Raw genomic sequence first — 25325 nt, 5'->3', positions numbered from 1 at the left:
CTCAGTAATTCAACTATATCAACTGATTCGGTTACCTCCCTACCATCGCATTCTTTAAAATCATTCTGCCATATACATTTTTTCTTTTACTTGCAACATGTCGAAAAAAAAACTGTTTTGGATTCTCTTTAGCCTGCATGGCTAATGTTCTTTCATAATCCGCTTTTGCTTTTCTTACCACACTTGTTACCCTTCTGGCCTGCGCTTTATACTGTTCATGTGCCTGCTGGTCACATTCTCCTTAAATTTCCTCCACAGTTGTTTCTTTTTTTGCAGCTCAAGCTTAATAATGTTATTCATCCATTTAACCTCTACTTGATTTATTATTCAGACTCTAGGTATACAGTCAGCCATTGTCTCATGCAAACACTTCTTAACCTCCTCCCATGCAGTATCAACATCCAGCCCTTGCAGTTTCACATGCCATGACACTGAACCAATCAAACTCCTAAGCTTGCATCTTACCAGCCCGATAATTCCACACGTACCTTGTCTTAATTGTAAATTCCACACCTTTAGCCATCTCCCAAGTCAAGACCCTATGATCACTCTCACCAATTGGTGGCAACGTGGTCATATTCGTTACAGCCAGATTCTCAGATGCAATTACTATGTCAAGCACTCTCTGACCCCTAGTATTTTCCATTACATGCTGTTGCAGATAGTTATCCCTTAATAACTGTATAAAATCCAATTCCTTCCTCCCATGTGTCCTCTCCTCCTTCCAATCAATGTTACCATAGTTGAAATCTCCCATAAAAATTACCCTCCTTCCACTCATTTCTTCTATTTGCTTATGCATACTATCTCCACCCCAACTGTATATTTTGTTCTGCTAGCCTCAATCTCACACCAAATAGCCTCAAATGTGCTCGTTTCTTTATCCTGCAGTTCCACTTCTATTCTCCTTGGCTGTTGCTCATCAGTTATCATCAATAACACTCCTCCACCCATTTTATTCTCCTGAATGGATGACATATCACCACGTATTCTTAAGGAATGTGCACAAAGGTTATCTATGCCCTTGATCTGGTTATTTAATGAAAGTCTTGCAGCTAAGGAATGGAAAGAAGGCAAATAGTACCACTCCACGAGCATGGTTCTAGGACAGAAGTTTTCAATTACAGAGTCTATAACTGCAGCTGTAGTCAAAGCATTGGAGAGATTAGTTAGGAATAGAATACAAGATTGATTTCAAGGACAGATTATTCTTTATGATGGTCAGCATGGATTTGTAAATGGTATGGTAAAGTGAATGCAATTTACTGGCATTTTATGATAAGGTGATGACTGTGTTAGTTAAGGAGATTCATATACAGTGATATTCTTGGACTTTGCAAAAATTACCAGATGATGACTTGGTCTACAAGCTGCAGAGGATGGGAATAGATAGTATATTAGTTAGATGGATTAGTGATTGGTTCTCTGAAAACCAGCAAGCCATGTATGATGGAACAGTGTCTCAAAAAAGAAGGGTAACTAGTGACATGCTCCAGGTTTCTGTTCTTGGGCTCCAACTGTTTAACTTGTTTATAAATGATATATCATGTGGACTAACTGGGGATCTTCGGCTATTTGCTGATGATGCAAAGTTGGAGATAATCACAAGTAGCACAGTTGATATTAATTCCCTTCAGAAAGATTGGAATAGACTTTTGACTTGGATAAAGCAGTAGGATTGTAGTTTTAATATTAATAAGTGCAAGGTGTATTTGGAGTGCAGAAATATAGGGCTGTGTACTAAATTGATGGTGCCGTACTGCAGGAAGTGAATGAGATTCGAGAATGATGGTTGACTGAAGTTTAGAGAGCATATCCAAGTGTTGCAAACACTGCATCATAGTGCTGCTATAATAAGAAGTATTTTAACAAGAAGGGATAAGGAAGTGGTTGTACCACTGTATGAAGCACTGGTCAGACAACACTGGGACTATTGCACTCAGATTTGGTTTTCAATGTGATGTGGAAACATTGGAGAGTGTCCAGAAATGACTAAGACAATATCGGGACTTTGGAAATGCTGGCTATGGAGGGAGTCTGAAGAGATGTGGATTACAGAATTTTGTGGATAGGAGGAAAAGAGATGATATGACAGAGACATTTAAGTTGGTGAGAGGATTTTATCGGATTAATCCAGAGTAGATTATACAACGAGAAGAAAGCAAGAGGTGAAGAACCAGAGGCCATCTTGGAAGTTAATTAATGCAAAGAGTGTTAAGGATTTTAAGATTTGGCATGATAAATATATTGTCAGTTGAACGAACCTCCCACGATGAGTCTAATAACTCCAGGAGGGTGCGATAACAACAATAAGGAGCATGATGAAATGGCCTGTATGAGTCTTCTTCATAAAAACTGAAAATTTTAAGCTGCCACAGTTCATTATGGTGCACGTCTATGAAGAATTAGTAAATCTCATAATGGCTATTTGGTTATTTATTTCTTTTTCTAAGGTGAATTGGACTCTAAATTAAGTGCATTTTAATTTGGAAAGAAACTGCTGTAAGAGAAAGAGCCACTCCAGATTGCAAAGATATCATCCACTTATCTGTGCCAATATGCAGGTACGAATCAATGGTCGGAGAAATAGGATTACTCATAGCTGTTCCTTTAATTTGTTGATGTATTTTTTTTTTTAACTGAAATAAGCAGAATGTATAATAAAACCAAATAACTTAACAACATCTGAAGGAAATTCTTCTTAAGTTACTCAACGGTGTCTGATAAAAGAATATTATTAAACAAGAAAACATTATCTAAGCCGATCATAATGTCAGAAGAGCCTAGATGAAGATTATAAATTTTATTTTTAAAATCCATTTAAGGCTGCAGTTCGACAATGTAAAATTATATAAATCAAGTGGATATTAGATCCAGCATTATTTCAATACATTTTATATATTCACCTTATATTGGTCCATTCTGATAAGGAAAATGGACCAATAAAAGGTGAATATATAGATACTTGGGAGGCGCCTATGTCTTCTATATGGTCCATACTAAGGCAACTTGTGAATGCCGGGGAACATATTCCCATAAGCTCTCTGGTTCAGTTTACCTTACGAAACTTTCATGGTTTCTGCATTCGGGTTTCAAATAATGCTGGATCTAATATCCACTTAATTTATATAATTTTAATCACCAAACTGAAACCTTTTGGTTCTTTATTTTAGTAATTACTTTTATGCACCAACAGAGGCTTCACTTATGAAAAATACATCTCTCTGACTTTCAAGTTCCTTAGAACGAGAGGCTTTGCTCTCTTAAGGTTTCTACCTAATCTCTAGGAGAACCAACCAGTTCAAAAGAGCTTTTAGTCACAACTGTTATGTGGAAAGCAAAGTCTGAGTATGAAAAGAAACTAGCTCTGCATGCTAAAGACAAACCACAAGAATTCTATCGATATGCTGCAAATAAAAGAAAGAATGAATATGAAAGAATAACTCCTCTAAATGCAGATGGCATAAGGGTAACAGATGCAGAAGACATTGTTCAACTAATGAGTGCCCGTTTTGTTAAAAGCAACCCAGTGTATACAACATTGAGCTCACTGCTACCTCTTCACTGGATGAAGAAACCTGGGTGTATCAGGATGAGGTATTAGAGCTGCTGCACAAACTGAATAAGAATTCAAAAGGGACTAACAGAATATTAGCACGTGTGCTAAAAGTGTGTTCAGCTGAACTGGCTATTTCTTTGCCCAGGCTGTTTAATATGAGTCTCACCGCAAGAATGGAAAGAACGTAAGGTAATTTCATTGCACAAGGGTGGTGCAAAGACCAATGTATCCAACTATTGACCAATTAGAATCTGTGTGTTGAGGCTTAAGTGCCGTGAAGAATTCATGTTAGAGGTTTAATGGAATATTGTCAGCACTGAGAAAGGATTAAAACTAATTTTAATACTTCCAATTTTCTTGGAAGAACAAAATCTACAAACAGATAGAGGAACCTGCCATGAGTTCCCCCCCTCTTGCCAATTTTTACATGGAAAATTTTGAAAAATGAGCCATAGACTCTTCTCCTCTAAAACCTTCTATCTGGCTAAAATATGTATATGATGTGTTCTCTATTTGGCCTCATGGCCCAGACACATTAGATATCTTCCTCAGCCACCTCGATAGACTACATCCAAGAATCCAGTTTACGATGGAAAAGGAAAATAACAATAGTTTTCCCTTCCTAGACACCTTAGTAACACGGTTTCCTAATGATAGCCTTTCTTTCTCTGTATATAGAAAACCTACTCATACGGGCATATACATTCACAAACTCTCCCACCACCATCCCCTATCAGCAATATGGCATTATTTAAACTCTTACCAATAGAGCCCACAATCTTTGTTCCAGTGAAACTGCCCTTTCAACCGAACTCAAACACATACACAACACCTTCCTTTCCAATGGCTACAGTGACTACAGAATTAAAAAAATAATCAAGTCCTTCCCCATTCCCTGACCATCTCTTCAGAAGGACTTCAGAAATGCCATCACCATACCTTACATCCGTGGCACATCAGAAAAAATAGCCAGATCATTAAAAAAAGTACAACCTCCATACAGCTTTTAAGCCCCACCGTAAACTTGCTAACCCTTATCAGTCCCACCAAAGACCAGCTCCCTCCTCTCTCAGTACCTTGAGTATATAGAGTACCTTATGCCTGTAAACTGGCTAACTTCAGACAGGCAGGCAGATCAGCAACCATCCAGTTAGAAGAACACAAGTCATACATCTGCAATCACGATTATGGTCAATCTGACCTTGCAGACCGTGTTTTGGATACAACCCACAGGATTTCCTGGAAAAAACCACCATGCTCCACCATAGTAAATTCAAAAAAGAAAGACTATTCTTTGAATCTGCATCTGCACTCAGGAATCAACCGAATTTAAACAAATACGGTTGCATTAAACTTCCCAAAATTTGGGAAACATTAATTATCAGAGATCCCTCTTTACATCCTAGGCCACCTGCAAATGCCCATAGAGGGTGCACCACCTAGATAGGACTTTAGTTTCACTCACTATTGTATTAATTTGTGTGTGTGTGTGTGTGTGTTGTTACAAAAAGTTTTTTTTGTAATCCCTGAAGATCTCTCTGTGACGGAGACGAAATATTGGAAGTATTAAAATTAGTTGTAATCCTTTCTCAGTGCTGAGAATATTCCATTAAACCTCCAACATGTATTGACCAATTAGTATCTCAGAAGTGGTGGTGGAGATTTTGGAAAAAGGGGTTAGGACTTGCATTCAGAAATGGGTTGACAGTGAATCTCTACTCTGCAATGAGCAACATGGGTTTACTAAGGGAAGATCATGTTTCAGCAACTTGCCGCATTCCATAACAATGGTACCACTAAACTAGACAAGGGGAATGGATACGCCATGATACTTTTGGATTTTTCTAAGGTTTTTGACAGAATACAGCATGGTAGATTGTTGCATAAATTGGAAAATATGGGTTTTGATTATAGAATATTAGCGTTATTTACTGACTGACTGACAGACATCAAAAAGTGGTATACAGTACATGTGAGCCTGAATGATTTAATGTAACCATTGCTGTACCACAAGGATCAATGCTTGGTCCACTGCTATTCAATCTGTACATTAATGATATTGGAAAGGATTTGACAAGTGACATACAGCTATTTGCTGATGATGCAAAGATAGGTAGGGTAATCAGGAATGCTGCTGATATGCAAAACTTTCAGAATGATTTAAATAGGCTGGAATTGTGGGCATGGGAAAATGGGTGTCAGTTTAATGCCAGTAAATGTGAAGTCAATTACTTTGGCGTGATTATATATCCAATGTCATATTATATTCGTGGGATTATGCTAGAAGAAACTGATGAGGCTAGGGATCTTGGAATGTTAGTAGACAGGAAACAGAAGTTCAGGGCCCATGTAGCAAAGATTACAAATACAACTTAAAAGATAATTGCAATGATGAAACAAAAGTTCACATGTAAAGATAAGGATGTCATTTTGCCTCTTTACAAGGCCTTGATAAGACCTTACTTGGACTATTGTGAGCAGGTCTGGTCTCCTGGTTTCTGTGATTCTGATATAGTGGAGAGAGTACAAAGGAAAGTGTTAAAAATGATATCAGGATTATGGAATACTTATTATGAAGATAGACTGAGAATTTGCAGACTGCATACACTAGCAGACAGGAGAAAGAGGGGGGGGGGGTGATTTGATTGAGACTCACAAACTTCTAAAAGGATTATACAGGATTTCAGTTGATGGGATTTTTCATTTTATGGAAGGTAGGAAAAGGACAAGAGGACATCCTTGGAGGCTGAGAATGAATGCCGCTAAGAGGAGGGGGGGGGGCGGGGCTTAGATTTTTCTCTAATAGGACGGTGCATGATTGGAAAGTATTGCCATTGGATGTTGTGAATGCAAGCAGTGTGAATGAATTCAAGAATAACTATGATAGCTGGTCCATGTAGTATGTGGCCTCCCTCAATGAGTCCCTGACTCCCTGGAGGTCTCTCTTAATAATAATAATAATATATTTATATACCCAGCCAATGTCACTTTCTAAGACAACAAGAAAAAGAAAACTGAATTACTTCCATACTGAAGCAAAGAATAAAATTGTGTGCATTATTTGTTACGAAACAAATAATGCATTTCGATAAAGGCATTACGATAAAAAATTCACAAAGAACAATATTCATGCTTTCAGGGTAAACTGAGAGAAGAAAAATTAAAAAGTATCAAGCATTCACTTCAAAGTCAACAATAAGTATCAAAAATTATGAAAGACAATGAATCAGCAGTGAGAGCCAGTTATGAAATCAGCTAGTTATTGGCAAAACATTCCAAACCTTTTAGTGATGGTTCCTTGGTTAAGGAGTGTATGATAAAAGCAGCCGAAAACTTCTATCCCAAAAAAATGTGAAAAGTATTTAGCAATATTTCTTTGTCCAGAAATACTGTGATTGAAAGAATAACTGAAATGGCAAATAATCTGCATGATCAGTTGCAAGAAATATCCACAAATGTACAGTACTTTTCAATTGCACTTGACAAAAGTTTTGAAATTTGTGATGTGGCTCAAGTTGATCTGCTGCTCTGACTTATGACAACAATATGAATATTACACTGAAGAGTTCTTGGAAATGATTCTCATCCATGGAACCACTACAGGGGAAGACATTTATGACACCCTGTGGAGCATTTAGTTGTAAAACTGTGGCTTGGGTAGATGCTAAGTTTTTTCATGCCTCGTGGATCTGTTCCCTTAACAATGCTTTTTCCAACCGGGCATAGATAAGGAGCACTTTAGCTGATTTAAACTTTTTTAGTTTAATGCAGTTGAGTATTAAGTTGCTGTCTCTACATCATTTCAAAAAGGCTAGTCGATTAATTAACAAGGAAGCACGTATCTTTAGCTTAACGTAGAGGCTGCACTGCTTGTGGGTCAAATCTCCATGGATTTGGATATGATATGATGACTCTTTCTTTTAAGGTTACACAGTGATCAGCATTCATATTTCCAAATTTAGGGACACAAAACACACATGTTGAAATGATTATTTTGCTTATTATTAATAAAATAACACTTGATGTTTCGATCCCTGTATTGAGGTCATCATCAGAAGGATACGTGTGTATAGGAAACCAAGCTACATAATCTTGCACTCTATAAAGGTAAATTAAATCTATGATATTAATTAATCTTTTTCTTAGCCTGACCTCTAGTGATAAAAAATAATTAAACATTAAAAAAATAAAAAATAAAAAATTAATTAATAAATAAATTAAATAAAAACTACAATAAACTCTGCTAAAGTCCTCCTGTACTAAGATTACTAAGATTCTTCTGTATTTGTACAGTTAAGATTGTTATACTACAATTTTCTTCTGAACTTGTACAGTTCGAGTTGCTATTGAATGTTAAGGGGGGGGGAACCACTTCACCAAGTCTTCTGTATTGAGATTTTTCTTTGGCTTGTTCTAGTTGCTATAAAGGTTGCAAATACATCTTTGGAATGGTTAGACCATCATTTTTGTTCAGATTTGGATTATCTTTGAGCATTTCACATGCTTCTTTAAATTTCCTCTCGAACCAGGTTTGGTGCAGTGTAGGGACTTGGTACCTTTCCAATCACTTCTGTGGTATGTTTGGAGTGCATGGTCAGAAAGGCCGGTTTTTGCAAAATGGAAGTATTTAATGTGTCATTTGTGTTCATCCTTCCTAATTGGGATGGTTCACCCTGTTTCCCCCCCCCCCTATGGATGGTAGGTTACATGCACATTGTATTTTGTAAATCCCTGGGTGGGCTAGGTGTGGAAGAGGATCTTTGGAAGAACTGAGCAGGTGTCTTAATTTTGGGGGTTTAAAGGTGGTTTTGATGTTATACTTGTGTAGTGTTCTATCTATTTTTTCAGAAATGCCTCTAACATAAGGTATGGCAATAGCATTCTTGAAATCTTTTTTGTTTTTAGTGGTATCTCTGTGGAGGATTCATGTTGACACTGCTCCCATATAGTGTGGGTCTTATGACATGTCATGTCACAGAATCTATGCCACAAGGAATCAGTATGAGGAATAAACAGAGGTCACCAATCATCTTGAATGATTTGCAAATTCACAAGTGTTCTATATGAACACCTGTGGATACCATGAGTGTACTGCTGGATGATGCCAAAAATTGGGAAAAACAAATCCACAATGAAATCATTAGACATTCAATGGATACAATGCCATATGGACACAGGCCATTATTAGTGTGATAAGTGGCTTACAATATTAGGAGGGTAATCATGATTTAATGTTATGTCAGTGTATATTAAAAGGACTTGTGATGCATAATGGGTACATCTAATAGAGATCCAAAATTATTACTATATTTTACAAATACTTGCCTGTACAATAAATGTCTTTCCACCCCAGCCAGGAGTTGTCCCTATCATGCTCATATAACTTGCTTCATTAATAAAGTTGTCCAAACCATGAAAAACACCCTGAAATTAAATATTCAGAATGTCAAATGAATCAAAATATATTCAGAAATGAAAGATCACAAAATTACAAAACAACAAAGCGTACTCTTCTTTCCTGAACATGCATCGGCTTCTTTTCAGTTATCTTAATTAGCTAACTTCATTTAAAAATCTGCTAATTATTTTAAAGCAGATTTTGAGTTATACAAAGTAATTATATCTTATGCTTGGCAAAACACTAAGTCTCTACAAGTTTCATATTATATGGTTTTATATTTGGTTGATTTAAATAATTAAATCAACAAATCAAAACTTAATGATTTTAATTAATATATAATCCATTAATCTTAATCTTTGCAAGTTAGTTTTGCATAGAGATCGCTCCATTACCAAAAAAACTTACCTTTTATTATTATTATTATATTGTGATTGTCTGTGAAAATACTAGTGGTGGTGGGCAATAGATGCTGTTGGCATAGTTGCAGCTCATTGTAGTTGGTAGAGACAGAGAGTTGTAGAGTAGGTGCCCTCCCTCAATGAGTCTGCCCTCCCTTGATGAGTCTTTAGACTCCCTGGAGGTGTCACATAATTCCATTCATTCACCACTCTCCAAGCGAACTAGTCCTCACACCCATGTTAACCACACTTACGTAATTTCCAGAGATGACTTCTTGTTCTTCCACCACAATCCCACTGCTGAAATATTTCCCTTGAATCAATCTTATAAAAACATTTTAGTAACTTAAATGTTTCTGTCATATCTACCTCTTCAAAACCAGCTTTTGTAATCCACAATCTATCAATGTAGGGAGCTGTCCTTGCACCACTCATCAACTTGGTCACTTGCCTCTGAATTTTTTCTACCACTTTCTCATCTCCAAGGAATCCAGGTAACCAGACCTGAGCACAGCGTCCCAGATGTGGATGTATCAACACCTTATAAAGAGGAATAATAACTTCTTTTCCCTGCATGTCAGTGTGTTTTTCAATAACCAAGTAATCCTATGAACTATCTTGGACCTTAACAATATGCCCTCTGAACTTCAACCCTCTATTCATTACCCCCCCCTCCAAGTTCCTATCCTCGTCAATCTCTTGCAGTACAGTTCCATCAATGAGATACACAGCTTGTATTCTTGAATATAATCTTTGCTTTACGAAGAAATAATATTGTGCTTTTTTGGTGAAACAATAACATTTTGTCAATGTCAAAATGCGACTCACTACAAAATTTCCATCACTATAAATATGTGCCTGATTTTATAACATCCTTTTCCCGTTCCATATCCAAATATATCCTAACAGCCAATTTGCTTTTTTGTTGTAAGATGTGTTATATAAATATACATGCACTTTCCTATTTTAACAGATAACCTATTTCATATTTCTTGGTTGAACAGCGGGAAGGAGTCATGACAAGGGGCCATCCCTGGAAGTTACGAAAGGAAACTGTGAGCAAGAGGGTGAGGAGTGGTTTCTTTGCATGGAGGATGGCTGAACCATGGAATGCATTGCCTGATGGAGTGGTGAGAGTGAGAACGGTCAATGCATTTAAGGGGTGGTATGATAGACTTTGTGTTTCCTAGGAGGGACCTCCCTCAATGAGTCTTGATAGACTTGTGTTTCTTAGAAAGGACCTCCCACAATGAATCTTTTGACTCCATGGAGGCCTGAATAATTATAATTATAATAATAATAATATATGATACTTATTAGATTCGTTTTATGCAGCTGTCAATATACATGTTATTTGTTACAGTCAGATTAATATTAGGAAGAAAAAATGAATCAAAATAATATTAGGAAGAAAAAATGAATCAAAATAATATAGATTAATAACAATGTTCTAGCTGGATGACTGAAATTTAATGAATTCTTATTTAAATAAGTCTGCTAAAAGTAAGTAAGTGGGGGGGGAGGCATTCATATTATTAATTTTCATATGTGCTGAACTGCCATAATATGCGAATCCAACACAAATGGAATTTTATGACTACAATAAACTTTCTTCCAAATTGATCTGTTATTTGCCAAATGTCCAATTCTATTAATTTCTATATTTTGATGCACTCCCAGCTGCATCAATCTAATTATATCTGCTATCCTGCCGTTTTTTCTTTAAGCCTTTGTTATGCTGTCTCCCATTCTGTTTAAATGACTATTCAATCTTAGACTAGTTCTGCAGGTACAGTATACTTTAATGTTAACAACGTCAAGTACTTTTATACTATCTTCATTTTTAATATGGTTCTGTAACTTATGCTATCTGTTTACTCTCCTGATTTTTTTTTTCAGAATTCTCATATCTCCAAAGTGAGATTAGCATACAATGTTATGTCAGTGTTTTATTTCTTCTTCTTCTCTTCTGTCCTAAGACAGGTTGAACTCCTCATGGATAAGAGCTTTCCACTGTTCTCTATCCAAGTAAGTTCTTTCATATACCAACAGCTTTGAAAGTCCAATGCAGTTCTAAGGGCTTTATGCCATGTTCATCTTGGTCTTTCCATGGATCTTGTACTACCTTACATAGTGCCCTCATATACCAGGTGAGGAAGTCTGTCTGGTTCCATTCACACAATGTGACCAAACCAACAAAGTTAATGCTTTTTAACTGTGTTAAGAATTGTTGAGCTAGGGGTATTCAAATTTTGCAGCACTTGTGCATTAGTTAGGTTCTGTCCAATGAGTTATTTTCCAGAGACATTTCATTTCAAAAGCAATAGTTTCCTCTCTGCTTCTTTTTTTAAGATTCAAGTTTCTGCCCCATAGAGAGCTGTTGGTAGTATTATACTTTTGTATAATAATAATCTCATTTTTAGAGTTATAGGAATTTTGTTGGTTTTCTAAATTTTATTAAATTTACTCATCACTGACCATGCTATGGAGAGCATGTTTTATTGTTGCTATGTCATTTAAATTTGAAGTTCAATATGTTCCTAGGTAATTAAAACCATTAACTTGTTCTATAGCAGCAAAGGAGAGGATATATTTTCTTTCATTTATGACTATGCAACAATCTCAATTTGATATATCCAAATCAGATTCAGATTTCTCAAGCCTTTTAACATAATAAATTTCTTTCTGACTTGAAAAATACTAGCTTCACTCTTGGATCCAAGAGTAGAAATAATTTACTATTTTTAAATAAAGGAAAAAATATTCTCTTAATTTCTTTGCCTAGAATTTTTTCATTATTCCTACTCCAAAAAAAGTTACCTTCATTTTTAAATAAATATATTTTCAGAATCATAAGAGTTCAGAGTACCTCTGAAATTAAAACACATGAACTCATGGTTTTGATAATTTCCTCAAAAGGCTTCAATAAATTTAGTTGTAGCATGTAAAAAATAGACTTCAACCCCTAGTAGGTGCATCTTGAACTAATTTTATATGGTTGACATTTAAGTTGGTCTGAATATCTTAATTTTTGAAAGTTTATTACTTTGAACAAGTAGCTCTAATCCAGAGTATTTTAATAATAAGGTGCTATTCCTTGTGTAGGCTTCTGTGGAGAAAGGACATATTAGAACTAATTATTTCCCATATTAAACCACACACACACACACACACACACACACACACACACACACACACACACACACACACACACACACACACACACACACACACACACACAAAGATGTTAAATATAAAATACCTTTTAATTCAGCTAGTTTTGTGAAAAAGTTTCTTTAACTTTTTTTTTTTAAAGTTGCTCCCATCCACAAATGGTTATTTTGTAAATCTATAGTACATTTTGTACCCCTGTGTGTAAGGTTAAGGATTTTTATCATTGCCAAGTCTCATGCCAGGTGATGACATTCATCTTCTACACAAAGACAATCAAATTCATTCATGCTCATGGCATGGATTTTTTGTGATTGTGGGTGGGTAGATGATGACATTCATCTTCCACCTAAAGACAATCACAAACATCCATGCCCATGGCAGGATTTGAACCCACAGCCTGTTGGTTGGAGAGCAGGTACGCTAACCAGGTTGGTGATTTCATCAGGAAATAGCATGAATAAATTTTAAAAAACAGAAGGAAAGTAATAACAGTTAATAATATTTCTAGTGAAAAATATTTGAAAATGTTTAAACAATAGAAAGCATGCATTCACTGTTACACTGGCTGATGGTAAGTGGGTCTGTATGCTATTGGTATATCCATGTGCGTTGTGATGGATTAAGAAAGACCAGACTTGATGTAAAATCATCCTTTTGTTTTGTTATGCTGTAGAGAATGTTTCATCATTTCAGCTGATTCTTTGAAAGCTCTTGGGTAACCAATGTGGAGCATTAAAGTTTATTGCCATTCTACAAGATGTTTTGTATCTGTTATATGTGCTGCCAGCCCTGATTGATACTTTCTTTCATTCTCAAAGTGTTCCAATCAGTGTATCTCACCAGATATTCCAGTTTGTCCTATGTAGTGCAGACTGCAACTGAATTCGTAGATATTTGGTTGTTGATGTGGCAGATGTGAAGGTTTAAGAGGCTTCAGATGATTGGAAATTTTGTTGATTGGGAAGAAAGTTTCCTGTACACTAAGAAGTTGAGTGTGTTTGTGATATCTCAGCTATTGTATTCAAAAATGGTAAAGACCTATTTCTAATTTTTTTCCAATTCAAGGATGAAAAAATATATATATATATATATATATATATATATATATATATATATATATGGGAGAATCACTGCTGTTTTATATTCTTGATTTCTCTGTTCTTCTGTTTTGGAGTTTGAGACAGCATTTTTTTTTACTAATATTTTGTTGTAGCCATTTTTAGGAAGGACAGAATTAAGATACCATAGTTTTTTTTTTTTTTTTTTTTTTTAAATCTATGTTGGTGTCAATTCTGTAGGCTCTATCACATAAGGAACAGATGATGCCCATTTTTTGTGCTGGGTGGTGATGGGAAGTTGCATGAGGAGAACATCCAGTGTTAGTTAGTTTCCTGTACACTAAGAAGTTGAGTGTGCTTGTGATATCTCAGCTATTGTATTCAAAAATGGTAAAGACCTATTTCTAATTTTTTTCCAATTCAAGGATGAATGTTGTTCAGGAAGATGAAAATCTTCTGATTGGGTAAAAGAACTGGGCCAGATGATAAAAATATCATCAACATGTCTTTGCCAAATTTCTGGTTGTGTTCCTTGATGTTGGAAGGCTATGTTTTCAAGCTAAACCACGAACAGGTCAGTTAACATAAGTGAGAGAGCATTGCCTATTGATCATCCTTCTTTCTGTTCAAAAAAATCTTCTTCAATTAAAAAAAAAAAAGTGCTACTGATGCAATGTTTAAAGAAGTCCTGTAGAGAAACTAATAGTTTATATTTGACATCTTTGTGCATAGTTTGATACCAGAAATAATTAGTTCTACAGAGTCTGTGTAGCTCTGTGGATGTGGTGTTTGCACACCACAGCACTTGGCCACACAAAGGAAGACTTGATTTCGAGTCTAGTCGGCGACCAGAGGAAATTTTCTAAGCCTTTTTTCGACCAGTTCCCGAGTTAGTCAATCTCTGGCATGGGCAAGCAGGTTTTTTCTCCTGGAAACTCAGGTTTTTTGTCCCGTAAACTCAAGAAAATCGACCGTAGAACCCACACTATTTCAGTTAAAAATATATTATGTTAGGGACCACAAGAATGGCGGCACTTGTTGAGCCATTCTCTTAACTGCATGCCACTTAATTAGTGATAGCCTTGGGCCAGCTATCTCTGATTGGTACCAGTGGAGATTGAACTGCCCACTCAGTCTCCAAAATTAGATAGAGCTAAACAGCCTCGCCTACTCTTATATGGGAATAAAAAGGCGTTAGCAGAATAATTAGTTCTAATATGTCCTTTCTCCAAGAAGCCTACACAACGAGATGCAAACTCATGGTGAGTTTTTGCTTATGAAAGTGAATAATTTTGAAAAACTTAAAGTAGATTAACCTCTGCAGCAGATTAACATGTCTATTAAGGTCTATTAAGCAGATTAACACATGTCTATTAAGGTCTATTAAGCAGATTAACATGTCTATTAAGGTGTAGAGACAATGGTGTCATCCCTCGTGTTTTAAAATTGCACCAGCAGTTCACTACTAAGTGTGCATTAAGAATTTACTGACACATAGAAGTAGCATTACTCAAAGAGCATACAGTTTATCTTCATGTGTTTATTTTCTCTCCATGCAAACATGTGGAATAGTTTGGACAGACTTTCATACAAGAAATCTGAATGCATTAGTACTGTAAGTAAAGAAAGAATAAAGAAGAAACTCTCAAACCTTATCATTGAAAAAAAAAAAAACAATCATAGTGACAGATTACCACTCAATAAAATAGTTATCAACAAGTCCTCAAAAAAATTATCTGATTCTGAAATTACACTTTCCCATGGTTTCAAATTTACAATCTCTCCCAGTAAGATTCCTAAATTAGATATTATGGGAAATGTGGAAGAAAGCCTCCAAAGAATACCAAGAGATGCTGCAGATTTCCTTTCCCTTTAAATAACTTCCATGCTTTTGCAAGCAAAAGCTCTAAAAATCAATATACCAAAAAAGTAGAATAAAGGTCTTAAAAAACATTAAAAAAGGACAAAATTTTTGTGAAGGACAGATTTTTTGTAAAGATGGTAGATTAAATATGGAAACAGACAACAGAATCAACAAAGCTGGTATGGTAGGAACTCAACTGAATAAATTTATATGTAATAACAGAAAAATTACTCAAATTGACAGACAAAAATTGTCTGTCTTAAATATAGCTAAATTAGCTGTATACAATGTCTTGTATACAGCTTCAAATGTTCAAAGCAATTTTAATTTATGGATCTGAGAGCTGGGTTAGAAATAAAACATTTGACAAAAGACTAGAGACCACAGATATGAGAGTCCTGAGAAAGATTTTTTTTGGGGGGGTGGGGGGTGGCATCAATGGCGATATCATATTAAAAATGAGGAAATTAGGAAAGAACTTGACATTGTTAGCATCCAGGAATGTGTTAACAGGGCTAATCTCAGGTGGTATGGTCATTCATTTAAACAGAATGGGAGAGGAAAGATCAGCAAAAGAAATAAGTATTCTCTGTCAAGTTGGCAGTAAAAAGATCCAGAGGAAGACCAAGATATAGGCAGATTGATACAGTAAAAAGTGCCCAAGAAGACAGAAATATAAGATCTGATAATGTTGGAGTCTTGACAGATAAAAGATTGATTTGGAGGAAAATTGTTGATAGGTAGTTATTAATGGTGTAGTTAGTAATGGTTCTTCATACAGTACTATCATAATATTCTGTACACCCCTTGAGGGTATATGGGTATATGATGTACTGTTAATTTCAGTATGAAATATTTATAGTTTTCATTAAAATTTATTACTGTGATTATCATGTTTTTTTTCATTGCTGAGCATTATATTGCAAGTACCTCTATACATTCTTCTTCAACCTTTTGGTTTTGTCCACTGCTGGACAAAGGTTTCCTAAATGGTTTTCCAGACCACTCAGTTTTCTGCCTCTCCCATCCATCTCACTCCTGCAACTTGTTCCAGTTCATTCCTCCACATTCTTCTTGGTCTTCCTCTTCGTCTTGCTCCATCCACTGGTGTCCACTCTGTTGTTTTTCTAGTCCATCTCCTGTTATTGCATCTAGCAATATGGCCAGCCCATCTCCACTTAGTCTGTTTAATGTATTTTACAATATCTGTGACACCTATTTGAGATCTTATCCAGGTATTTGTCTTCCTATTTCTTAATGTTATTTTTAGCATACCTCTCTCCATGTGATGTTGTGTTGTTCTCATCTTTTTGTTTAGGGCTTCTGTTAAAGTCCATGTTTCTACCCTGTATGTTAGGACAGGAAGAATGCACTGGTCGAAAGCTTTAATTTTTAGACGCAGGGATATCACTTCTGAATATGTCTCTTATAGGATATCCATCCAAGGTGAATTTTTGTTCGATCTCTTTTCTTTGGCAATCCTCAAAGGATAACAATTGGCCCAAATATACATATGAGGTAACTTGTTCTATTTTCATGGTTCTTTGGTTTGTGTATTTATTCATCATTATTTTTGTTTTTTCTTATTTATTTTTAATCCAATTATTCTAGAGGCTTCATTTAGCTGGTTTAGTCTTCAAGTCTTCCAGATCTTCAAGATTATCTGTTACATGGGTGGTCTGAAAAGTTCTCAGCCTAACAATGAAAAAAAACGAATTTATAATTTCAAAATTATTTTTATTTTTCAACATAATCTCCCTTAAGACTAATACATTTATTCCAGCAATGCTCCAGTGCCATTATCCTGTCTCTGTAGTGGTTCTCAGTAAGATCTGCAAAATACTCCTCTCCAGCTGCAATCACCTCTTGATTCGAAGAAAATGCTGACCAGCAAGGAAAAGTTTCAGCTTTGGGAAGAGATAAAAGTCAGAGGGAGCCAAATCTGCAGAATAGGGTGGATGTTCCAACAATTCATAGTGAAGATCCCTTAATTTTTCCAATGCCAAAACACCTTTATGGGTAAGTGCATTGTCCTGATGAAAGATAAGTTTTTTTCTTCTGAAAACCAGATCTTTTCTCACGAATTTTTTCGTCTAGTCTAGTTAAAAGATCAGAAAAAAAACGTTCCTGGTTATTGTTTTACCCTTTTCAAGATAATTAATAAACAAAATGCCTTTAGCATCCCAAAACACAGATGCCATGACCTTGACAAGCCATGACCATGACTTGTCTTCTTTGATGCTGAACAACAGGCTTCTGTCCATTGTTTTGACCTGTTTTGATTCTGGTGCATATTGCTGAATTCAAGTCTCATCCATAGTAATAAATCGATGCACAAAATCAGTTTTATTCTTGTTAAAACACTCCAAGCACTGTTCAGAGATTTTCATGCAAGTGCTTTTTGATCAGCAGCACCCATCTTGTGCAAAGGTTTTTCATTTACAATTCTTCATGCAAAATATATCCTACACGTTCTCTTGAAATGCTTATAGTCTCAGCAATTTCACGCACTTCAATTCGGTGGTCATCCAATACCATAACGTGCACTGATCAATGATTACTAGTGTTGTTACACTTTTTGGATATCCTTCACATAGATCTTCCTCAAGGCGGGTATGGCCACGTTTAAACTCGGCAGCCCATTTCTTAATTGTCGAAAATGAAGGAGAAGAGTGCCCATAAACTTTTATGAACTTCAAATGAATTTCTTTCGGCGTTAAAGCTTCTTTTACAAGAATTGTATAACCACACGATACTCAATTTTATCCATTTCAAGGGATACACACAACACTTTGGCTTCCGACAGCTGTATGAAAAAACTACTTGATAGAATGACTTGCAATTTCACACGGATGCTTATGACAGATGCACCAACTTAGAAAAAAAAAATCTTGGCAATAGTCTTGCCATTTATGGTTGAGGCCGAGAACTTTTCGGACCACCCACATATTAGGACATCATCATCTGCAAATTTCAGATGATGCAGCCTTTCTCCATTTATGTTTGTTCCTTTTATTTCCAAATCAAAGCTTCTAAAGACTTTTTCTAGCACAGCTGTAAATGGTATGGGAGATATAGTATTGCCTTGCCAGATACCTTTTTGTACTGGAAACTTTTCACTGTTTTTATATAATTTAATTACAGAAGTTGCATTATTGTAAATATGTTTTAGTGTTTCAATATATGGTTTCTCAGTTCCCTGGATTTCAAGAGCTTTTAGTATTGCTGATGTTTTAACTGAATCAAATGCTTTTTCATAGTCTATATAGGCCAGGTATAAGGGTTTATTATATTCAAGTGATTTTTCAATGAGCTGTCTTAATGTGTGAATATGGTCCAAAGTATTGTAATTCTTTCTAAATCCAGCTTGTTCACAGGATTGCATTCCCTCGAGTTTGGATTATATTCTATTATTTATAATTTTTGTGAAGACTTTATATATGGTGGGGAGTAGGCTTATAGGTCTGTAGTTTTTAGATTAGAAACCTCTATAGATTAAAATTGCAAAAAAGCATTTATCTATATATTCAATCTTCATAAACTTTGAATAAGATATGTCTGAATTTAAATTATACATATTTGGTCATAAAATACTTAAAAAACGAGACTTTTTGTGGTTATGAGACCATAGGTTCTTTAATAATACGTATATTAGTATAATCCTGCCTACTAGTTTTGTCAAGGTGCGAATGGTACACCCAAGAAAATATGAGAGAATACAGAAACGTTGCTAACTGTTGGCAGTTAAGTTTGAACATCTTTTTTTTTATATTTAAAAAAAAAATTTTTTAATATATGTCTGAAGAGAGAGAGAGAGAGTGTGTGGCTGGGGGTGGGGGGTGGAATTCATATTATTAATTTTCATATGTGCTGAACTGCCATAATATGAGAGTCCAACACAGATGGGATTTCATGCCTACAATAAACTTTCTTCCAAATTGATCTATTATTTACTGATACTGAAAGTCAAGCACCTGTCAGTGAGGCAGTAAAGTATATAACAGAGTGCACTGTCCAGCCAGCAGCAGCCTCCATCCCAAGAACATCATCTCGATTTCCACTCTGTCCAAAGACTTAGTCCAAAATACCAGACAGCAAAAAAATAAATAAATAAATAAACACCAAGCATGGGATATATTTCATAGATACCCACCACATCAAACTTAATAGCTTTTAATCAGTGTCGAAAATTTTACATCAGAGTCGAAAACAATCTTGGATCCAATTTACCTCATCAATTTTTCAAATGACCAGTGCAAAAACTGTATGTGATAAAATTCGGAAAATGAAAGACAGATATAGAACACACAGTTTGTCTACCTTAGACCATAATGGAAGTGTTATTCCTGATCCCAAAGCTATTGCAGACACTTCAGGAGAAAATTTTACCAGAATCTCAGCAACTGCTTCATGTCCTCTGAATTTTTAAGACTGTGAAAGAGCAGCAAAAGGAACAAAGGCTAAATTTTTCTAATAGTGGGCTTGAGTCATACAATCAGTCATTTGTTAAGGAGGAACTAAAAAAACTTTTGTTGAATTGGATTTAAACGGTATTGAATCAAACACAGATTGATAATGAAATAACTATTTATTCACTTAAAAGCTAATAAATAATTAAGTTAATAAATAGTTATTTTCTTATCAATCTGTGTTTTTTACTTTTTCTAAAGGTTGGTTGTATTCTATAATGAAGAACCTTGTAATATATTTGTGAGTATTTTAGTTTTATTTCAGTTAACTGCCAATTCAAATATTTTTGCAGCTTGGCATAGTTTGTCAAAGTGTTGTTGCACCTTGGCTAAAGATGAGTCTATTAATACTATATCATCTGCATAGCCGAGGTTGTTAGCCAGTTGAGTCAGTTGCTAACGATATGATATTTCTGATTACAGTTTACTTTTGAACAGTTAACAAGAAGTAATTAATTATGTATTTCATTTTGGGAGCATCAACATTTTTTCTTTTTTTTTTGTAAAAAAAGACTAAATATAAAATTTTAAATTTCTTAGTGTCATAAAATGCTAATATTGGGGAGGAATAGGTAAAGACTAAGAAATTTTAAATTTTAAATTTAATGCTGATTTGCATCATTATGATAGCAATTACATAATTTTATTATCATTTACTTTAATATAATTACTCAAAATTGCACCTATGATCTTAAACTAGCTCTGCAAACAATAGCAGCATGCAAAAGATGTCTTTACTATGCAGAAAAAGTGCAGTGATTTTCAAAATACACATGTATTCAATAACTGAAACATGTCACCTTCTGAATTAGTTCAGATAAAAAATATGTGATATATGAATGGATGTCTAAATGTGCAGAACAGAAAAATAGTGAACAGTTAGAAGAATAAATATTGTGCCCTTTCTTCCAAATTATTCTTAAATACTTTGTTCTCCCTAATAACTATTCTAACCATTAATAGAATAGTTAATAGGAATATGTAAATAGTTAACTATAAATATTAGTTGGAAATAACTATTATTCCTAAATATTCTTAAATATGGTGTTCTTTCTCCTTAACCATCCTATCCCAGTTTTGTAACAATTAATATTCCATCTATAGAGCCTGTAGTAAGAAAGAATATTAATAACTTTATATAGAATAAAAAATTTCAGAAGGCTAAATATAATCAAAATAATACATAAAATATTTCTTTTTTTTCATATATGGGAATGACACTGAAATAGGAGTTCAAATTTTCTTGCAAAGAATTTTCCCACGATGAATTGTCCAGACACAATTTGATAATAATGCTATAAGCCAAAGCAGAACTTTTTCTGTGGTACAAACACTTCAAAGACAGATGGTCTGTCGAGAATAATGAACATTTTGGATGACTCCTGACCAGTGGCAGTCAGTGAAAATTTTAAATGGGGGTGCTGCATATGCAAAAAAAAAAAAAAAAAAAAAAACTTTTTTTCCTAATCAGTAATGAATTTATTAATAAATAAATTTACATATTAAAAAATTACTTTATTAAAAATATTTCATCCTCACCGCGAGCAAACACCAATAATAAAAGTTTCGTATCTCACAGAAATAACACGCACATGCATACAATTTATCTGTAAGCGACACTGCCCGAACAAGCAGTGTCGGAATCACTTATAACGTGCAATGACAAGCCAAACAACTATTGGCGTTAGATCGCATTGCATTTGTTTCGTGTAATGATAATTGAAAAAATATAATTCTTTTCATATTTTCAACAGTGACACTCGTCATAATTCAGCCTTGTATCTATAATAAATAAATAATTATATGTTATTTTAATAAAATAAAATAAGATTTACAAAAAATAGTTCACCCTCACCACGAACACACACACACACACACCAATAATAAAAGTTTCGTATCTCACAGAAATAAAGCATGAATGCATTCGATACACTGCCCAAACGAGCAGTGTCAGAATCACTTGTAATGTGCAATGAAAAGTGCAAACAAATATCAGCGAGTCTAGATGCAATTAGTCGAATGTGATAATTCCAACACTGCATTAGATCGCAGTACATTTGTTGCGTAATCTAAACCGTTAATCGAACAATTCCAATAACTATTCAATCTATTCAATTCAATCAAACAAAATGATTCTATATCAAATATCAAAACATAAGCTGTAACCTTTAACATATTGTATTGCATTTATATAATGTTGTAAGCATTTTTATTATTTATAAACACAAACAAAATTTAATTTTTTCATTTTTTCCTTGCTGGTGCTGCAGTGTCGCAGTGCTTATGTACAAGCCGCCACTGCTCCTGACACACACACATCAAAAAGCACAAGCACAAACATGAGATACATTGCTACAAAATTTGTTTCACAACTGCTGAGTAATGAACAGAAAGAGCATTGCGTGCTGTCTGCAGGGAGCTCAAAGATCATCAGAGATGACCCCAACTTCATATCCAAGGTCATTACTAGGATGGTGAATCATGGGTTTATGGTTGACTTGGAGACAAAGCAGCAGTCAATGCAGTGGAAACTACCAATTCACCAAAGTCATAAAAATAGGGATCCCAGATACACTGGAAAAAAATACGGGACACTTATGACTGAGGGTGAAAGTTTAGTATGCGCATCCATCACATATGCCAGTCTTACAAAATGATTCTAACTTTCCAAGTGCATACATGGTAAGGTTTACTATGTATACATGGTAAGGTTTACTATGCATACACTTTACTAAGTATAAGTAAACAAATAGTAAATCCAATTGTTAGGCTTTTGAGAACTGAGAATTGAAAAACCATACATTTTAACAGCAGCTGTACAGTAATTAATACTCAGCAAGCACCAGCCTGTTTCTCTCGGAGCAAGCTTCTAAAATGGCATGGGCCAAGTGGATCATTCCATGCTATTTAAAGATGAGCCAATATCATGGCACATGCACACTGTTCTAACAAACTTATCATTGTTGCAGTGTTGCCATAACTTGCCTTGAGAAAATAACAACGCGTCTACAGTTCCCTATAATGACAGAGAGCTATGTTTGTAATAGAATAGAAATTGTAACTCATTGATTTTGTTATTCAGTCTTGAACTCTAAAATATAGGACAAAAAGCTGTCCCGAAGAGTTTTCTCGGGACAACGGGACGCATTAGTCAAAAACGGGACGATCCCGTACTTTACGGGACGTCTGGGATCTCTACATAAAAAGCATGTTGAGTTCACAGCACTGTCAAGTAAATGCTGATCATCTTTTCTTTTTTTTTTTTTACATTCAAGGCATTGTCCACAAGGAATTCCTCCTCCTCCCCAGTCAAACTGTCAATGGCAAGTTTTATCATGAGGTTTTGAAGCAACTAAGGGAAATCATTTGGTGCAAATGTTCAGAAAAGTGAAAAAGCAACAACTGGGTTCTCCACCATAGCAATGTGCCTGCCTACACATCACTTGTTGTTCAATAGTTCCTGGCTTCTCAGCACACAAGTCATTCCCCATCCTCCTTATTGCCTCACCTTGCCCCCACTGTGACTTTTTCCTGTTCAAGATGAAATTTTGGTTGAAAGGGTGTCATGAATTTTGACACGAATGAGGAGATAGAGGCAGAATTACAGGTGTGCAACACAGTCACACTTGAGGACTTCTAGAGATGAATGGGATTGCTACATGTAAGCTCAAGGGGTAAGCAATTTTTTTATGGTCAAATTCCTCTAACTTTAGGGTAGCAGCTTTTACATAGAGTAACCAGACAGGTTTGATTGTAGATGTATTGAGTACTACTTTGTTCTCCAAGGGTTCTATACAGAAATTAGCTAAAGGAGAAGAGGAGGAGGGGGGAGGACCCACTGCAGTCAGATATTTGTATGTTTGTAAGTTAATCTGCATGTATTATAAATTTAAATCATTCAAATATGCCTGGGGTAAAAAATCTATGGTTGTTCTTATTTGGAATTACAGCCAAAAAAACTAAAGCTATAAAAATGAGAGGAGGAAGTCTATTAGCAGTACATTAGTAAACAAACCTTAACATCTGCATGCAATCCCTGAAGAATGGAAGTAAGAAGAAAAACAGTACCACTGCATAAGGAAGAATCCAAATCAGCAACAGCACTCTAGTTTTGGGTGTTCCAAAGCCTGGTAGCCTTGGTTGCACACCTTTTGGTTCGAGACAACAGTCAAGTGCAGAAATGAGTGGCCTCCATGTGGTGTACCCTGGACACCTTTGGGTGACTAACTGGCTCATTACACTATTCCTCCCATCTCGGACTAGCATCCTGGGATGGGTCAGTTTCCTTGCTTGCAATAATCAAGAAAATAGTGGGTCTGAGTCTGATCAGTTAGATCCAGGACACAGAAGTAAGAAGAAAAACAGTACCACTGCATAAGGGAGAATCCAAATCAGCAACAGCACTCTAGTTTTGGGTGTTCCAAAGCCTGGTAGCCTTGGTTGCACACCTTTTGGTTCGAGGCAACAGTCAAGTGCAGAAATGAGTGGCCTCCATGTGGTGTACCCTGGACACCTTTGGGTGACTAACTGGCTCATTACACTATTCCTCCCATCTCGGGCTAGCATCCTGGGATGGGTCAGTTTCCTTGCTTGCAATAATCAAGAAAATAGTGGGTCTGAGTCTGATCAGTTAGATCCAGGACACCTGAAGCCTGATTCTGACGTTCGGGACTTGTTTGATGACATGCCTGCAAGAATTGTAATGAACTATTTTCTATTGGTATAAGTCATCAATGTTCCAGGAGGTCAACAATTTTGGACATTCATCATTTTATCTTCCCTGAATGTAATCGTGCCTTTACTTCTGCTGTTAGACTTGGAGTGCACATTCTTCTAAACATCCTGTTGAAACGAATGCTACTATCTGTACTCAGCACATTAAATCATGCTGGAGTTCAGAGGAAGAGTGTATTCTTGTTGCCCATGAAGTTCATTTGGTGGTGGGAGGTATTAGGAACTTAAATGAGGCTTTGGCTGATGTGCTGCCTCATCATACTTTTCATGCTATTAAAAGTCATCGAAGACTAGCAGGTTATAAACAGCTTGTTAATGAGCTTAGAGAACTTTCTAGGAATGGCGGGATGGGTAATATCTCTGTACCTCCTATCCCACCTTCTGTTCCTACACACAATACCAAGTTGATTTTCAACAACCACAATTTAGCAACAGAGGCTCTGATTTTCAAGTTAACATCAGCTTTAGACCAACATCAACTTCTAGCAGAATATAATCATACAACTCTTAAAGACATTATTCATGCTCATCTTAATAGGCATGATATCGCCAGCAAACTTCAGGATTATCTCCAAAATGTTTTTCCGAGCAGCATCGGCCATGACAACCAAGACATCCCCAGCTTTGAAGTCTGCCTTCACGTAGGTGATTGAACTTATGCAGAAATG

General features: G+C 35.6%; 1 protein-coding gene across 1 annotated transcript in view; it reads right to left on the bottom strand.

Annotated features, from left to right (window-relative positions):
• The window catches only part of LOC150104573 (glutamate dehydrogenase, mitochondrial-like), a 326505-nt gene that overhangs the window by 159196 nt on the left and 141984 nt on the right, over nucleotides 1–25325 (bottom strand). The window contains exon 5 of the mRNA XM_090395204.1: nucleotides 8885–8983. Within this exon, the coding sequence (XP_090251330.1) occupies nucleotides 8885–8983 (99 nt within the window). The remainder of the gene's footprint in view (nucleotides 1–8884; nucleotides 8984–25325) is intronic.

Source organism: Typopeltis vanoorti, chromosome 7 (genome assembly GCF_054136105.1).
Source record: "Typopeltis vanoorti isolate ZY-2024b chromosome 7, IOZ_Tvanoo_1.0, whole genome shotgun sequence".
NCBI lineage: Eukaryota > Metazoa > Arthropoda > Arachnida > Uropygi > Thelyphonidae > Typopeltis > Typopeltis vanoorti.
This window is presented reverse-complemented; position numbering and strand designations above follow the sequence as displayed.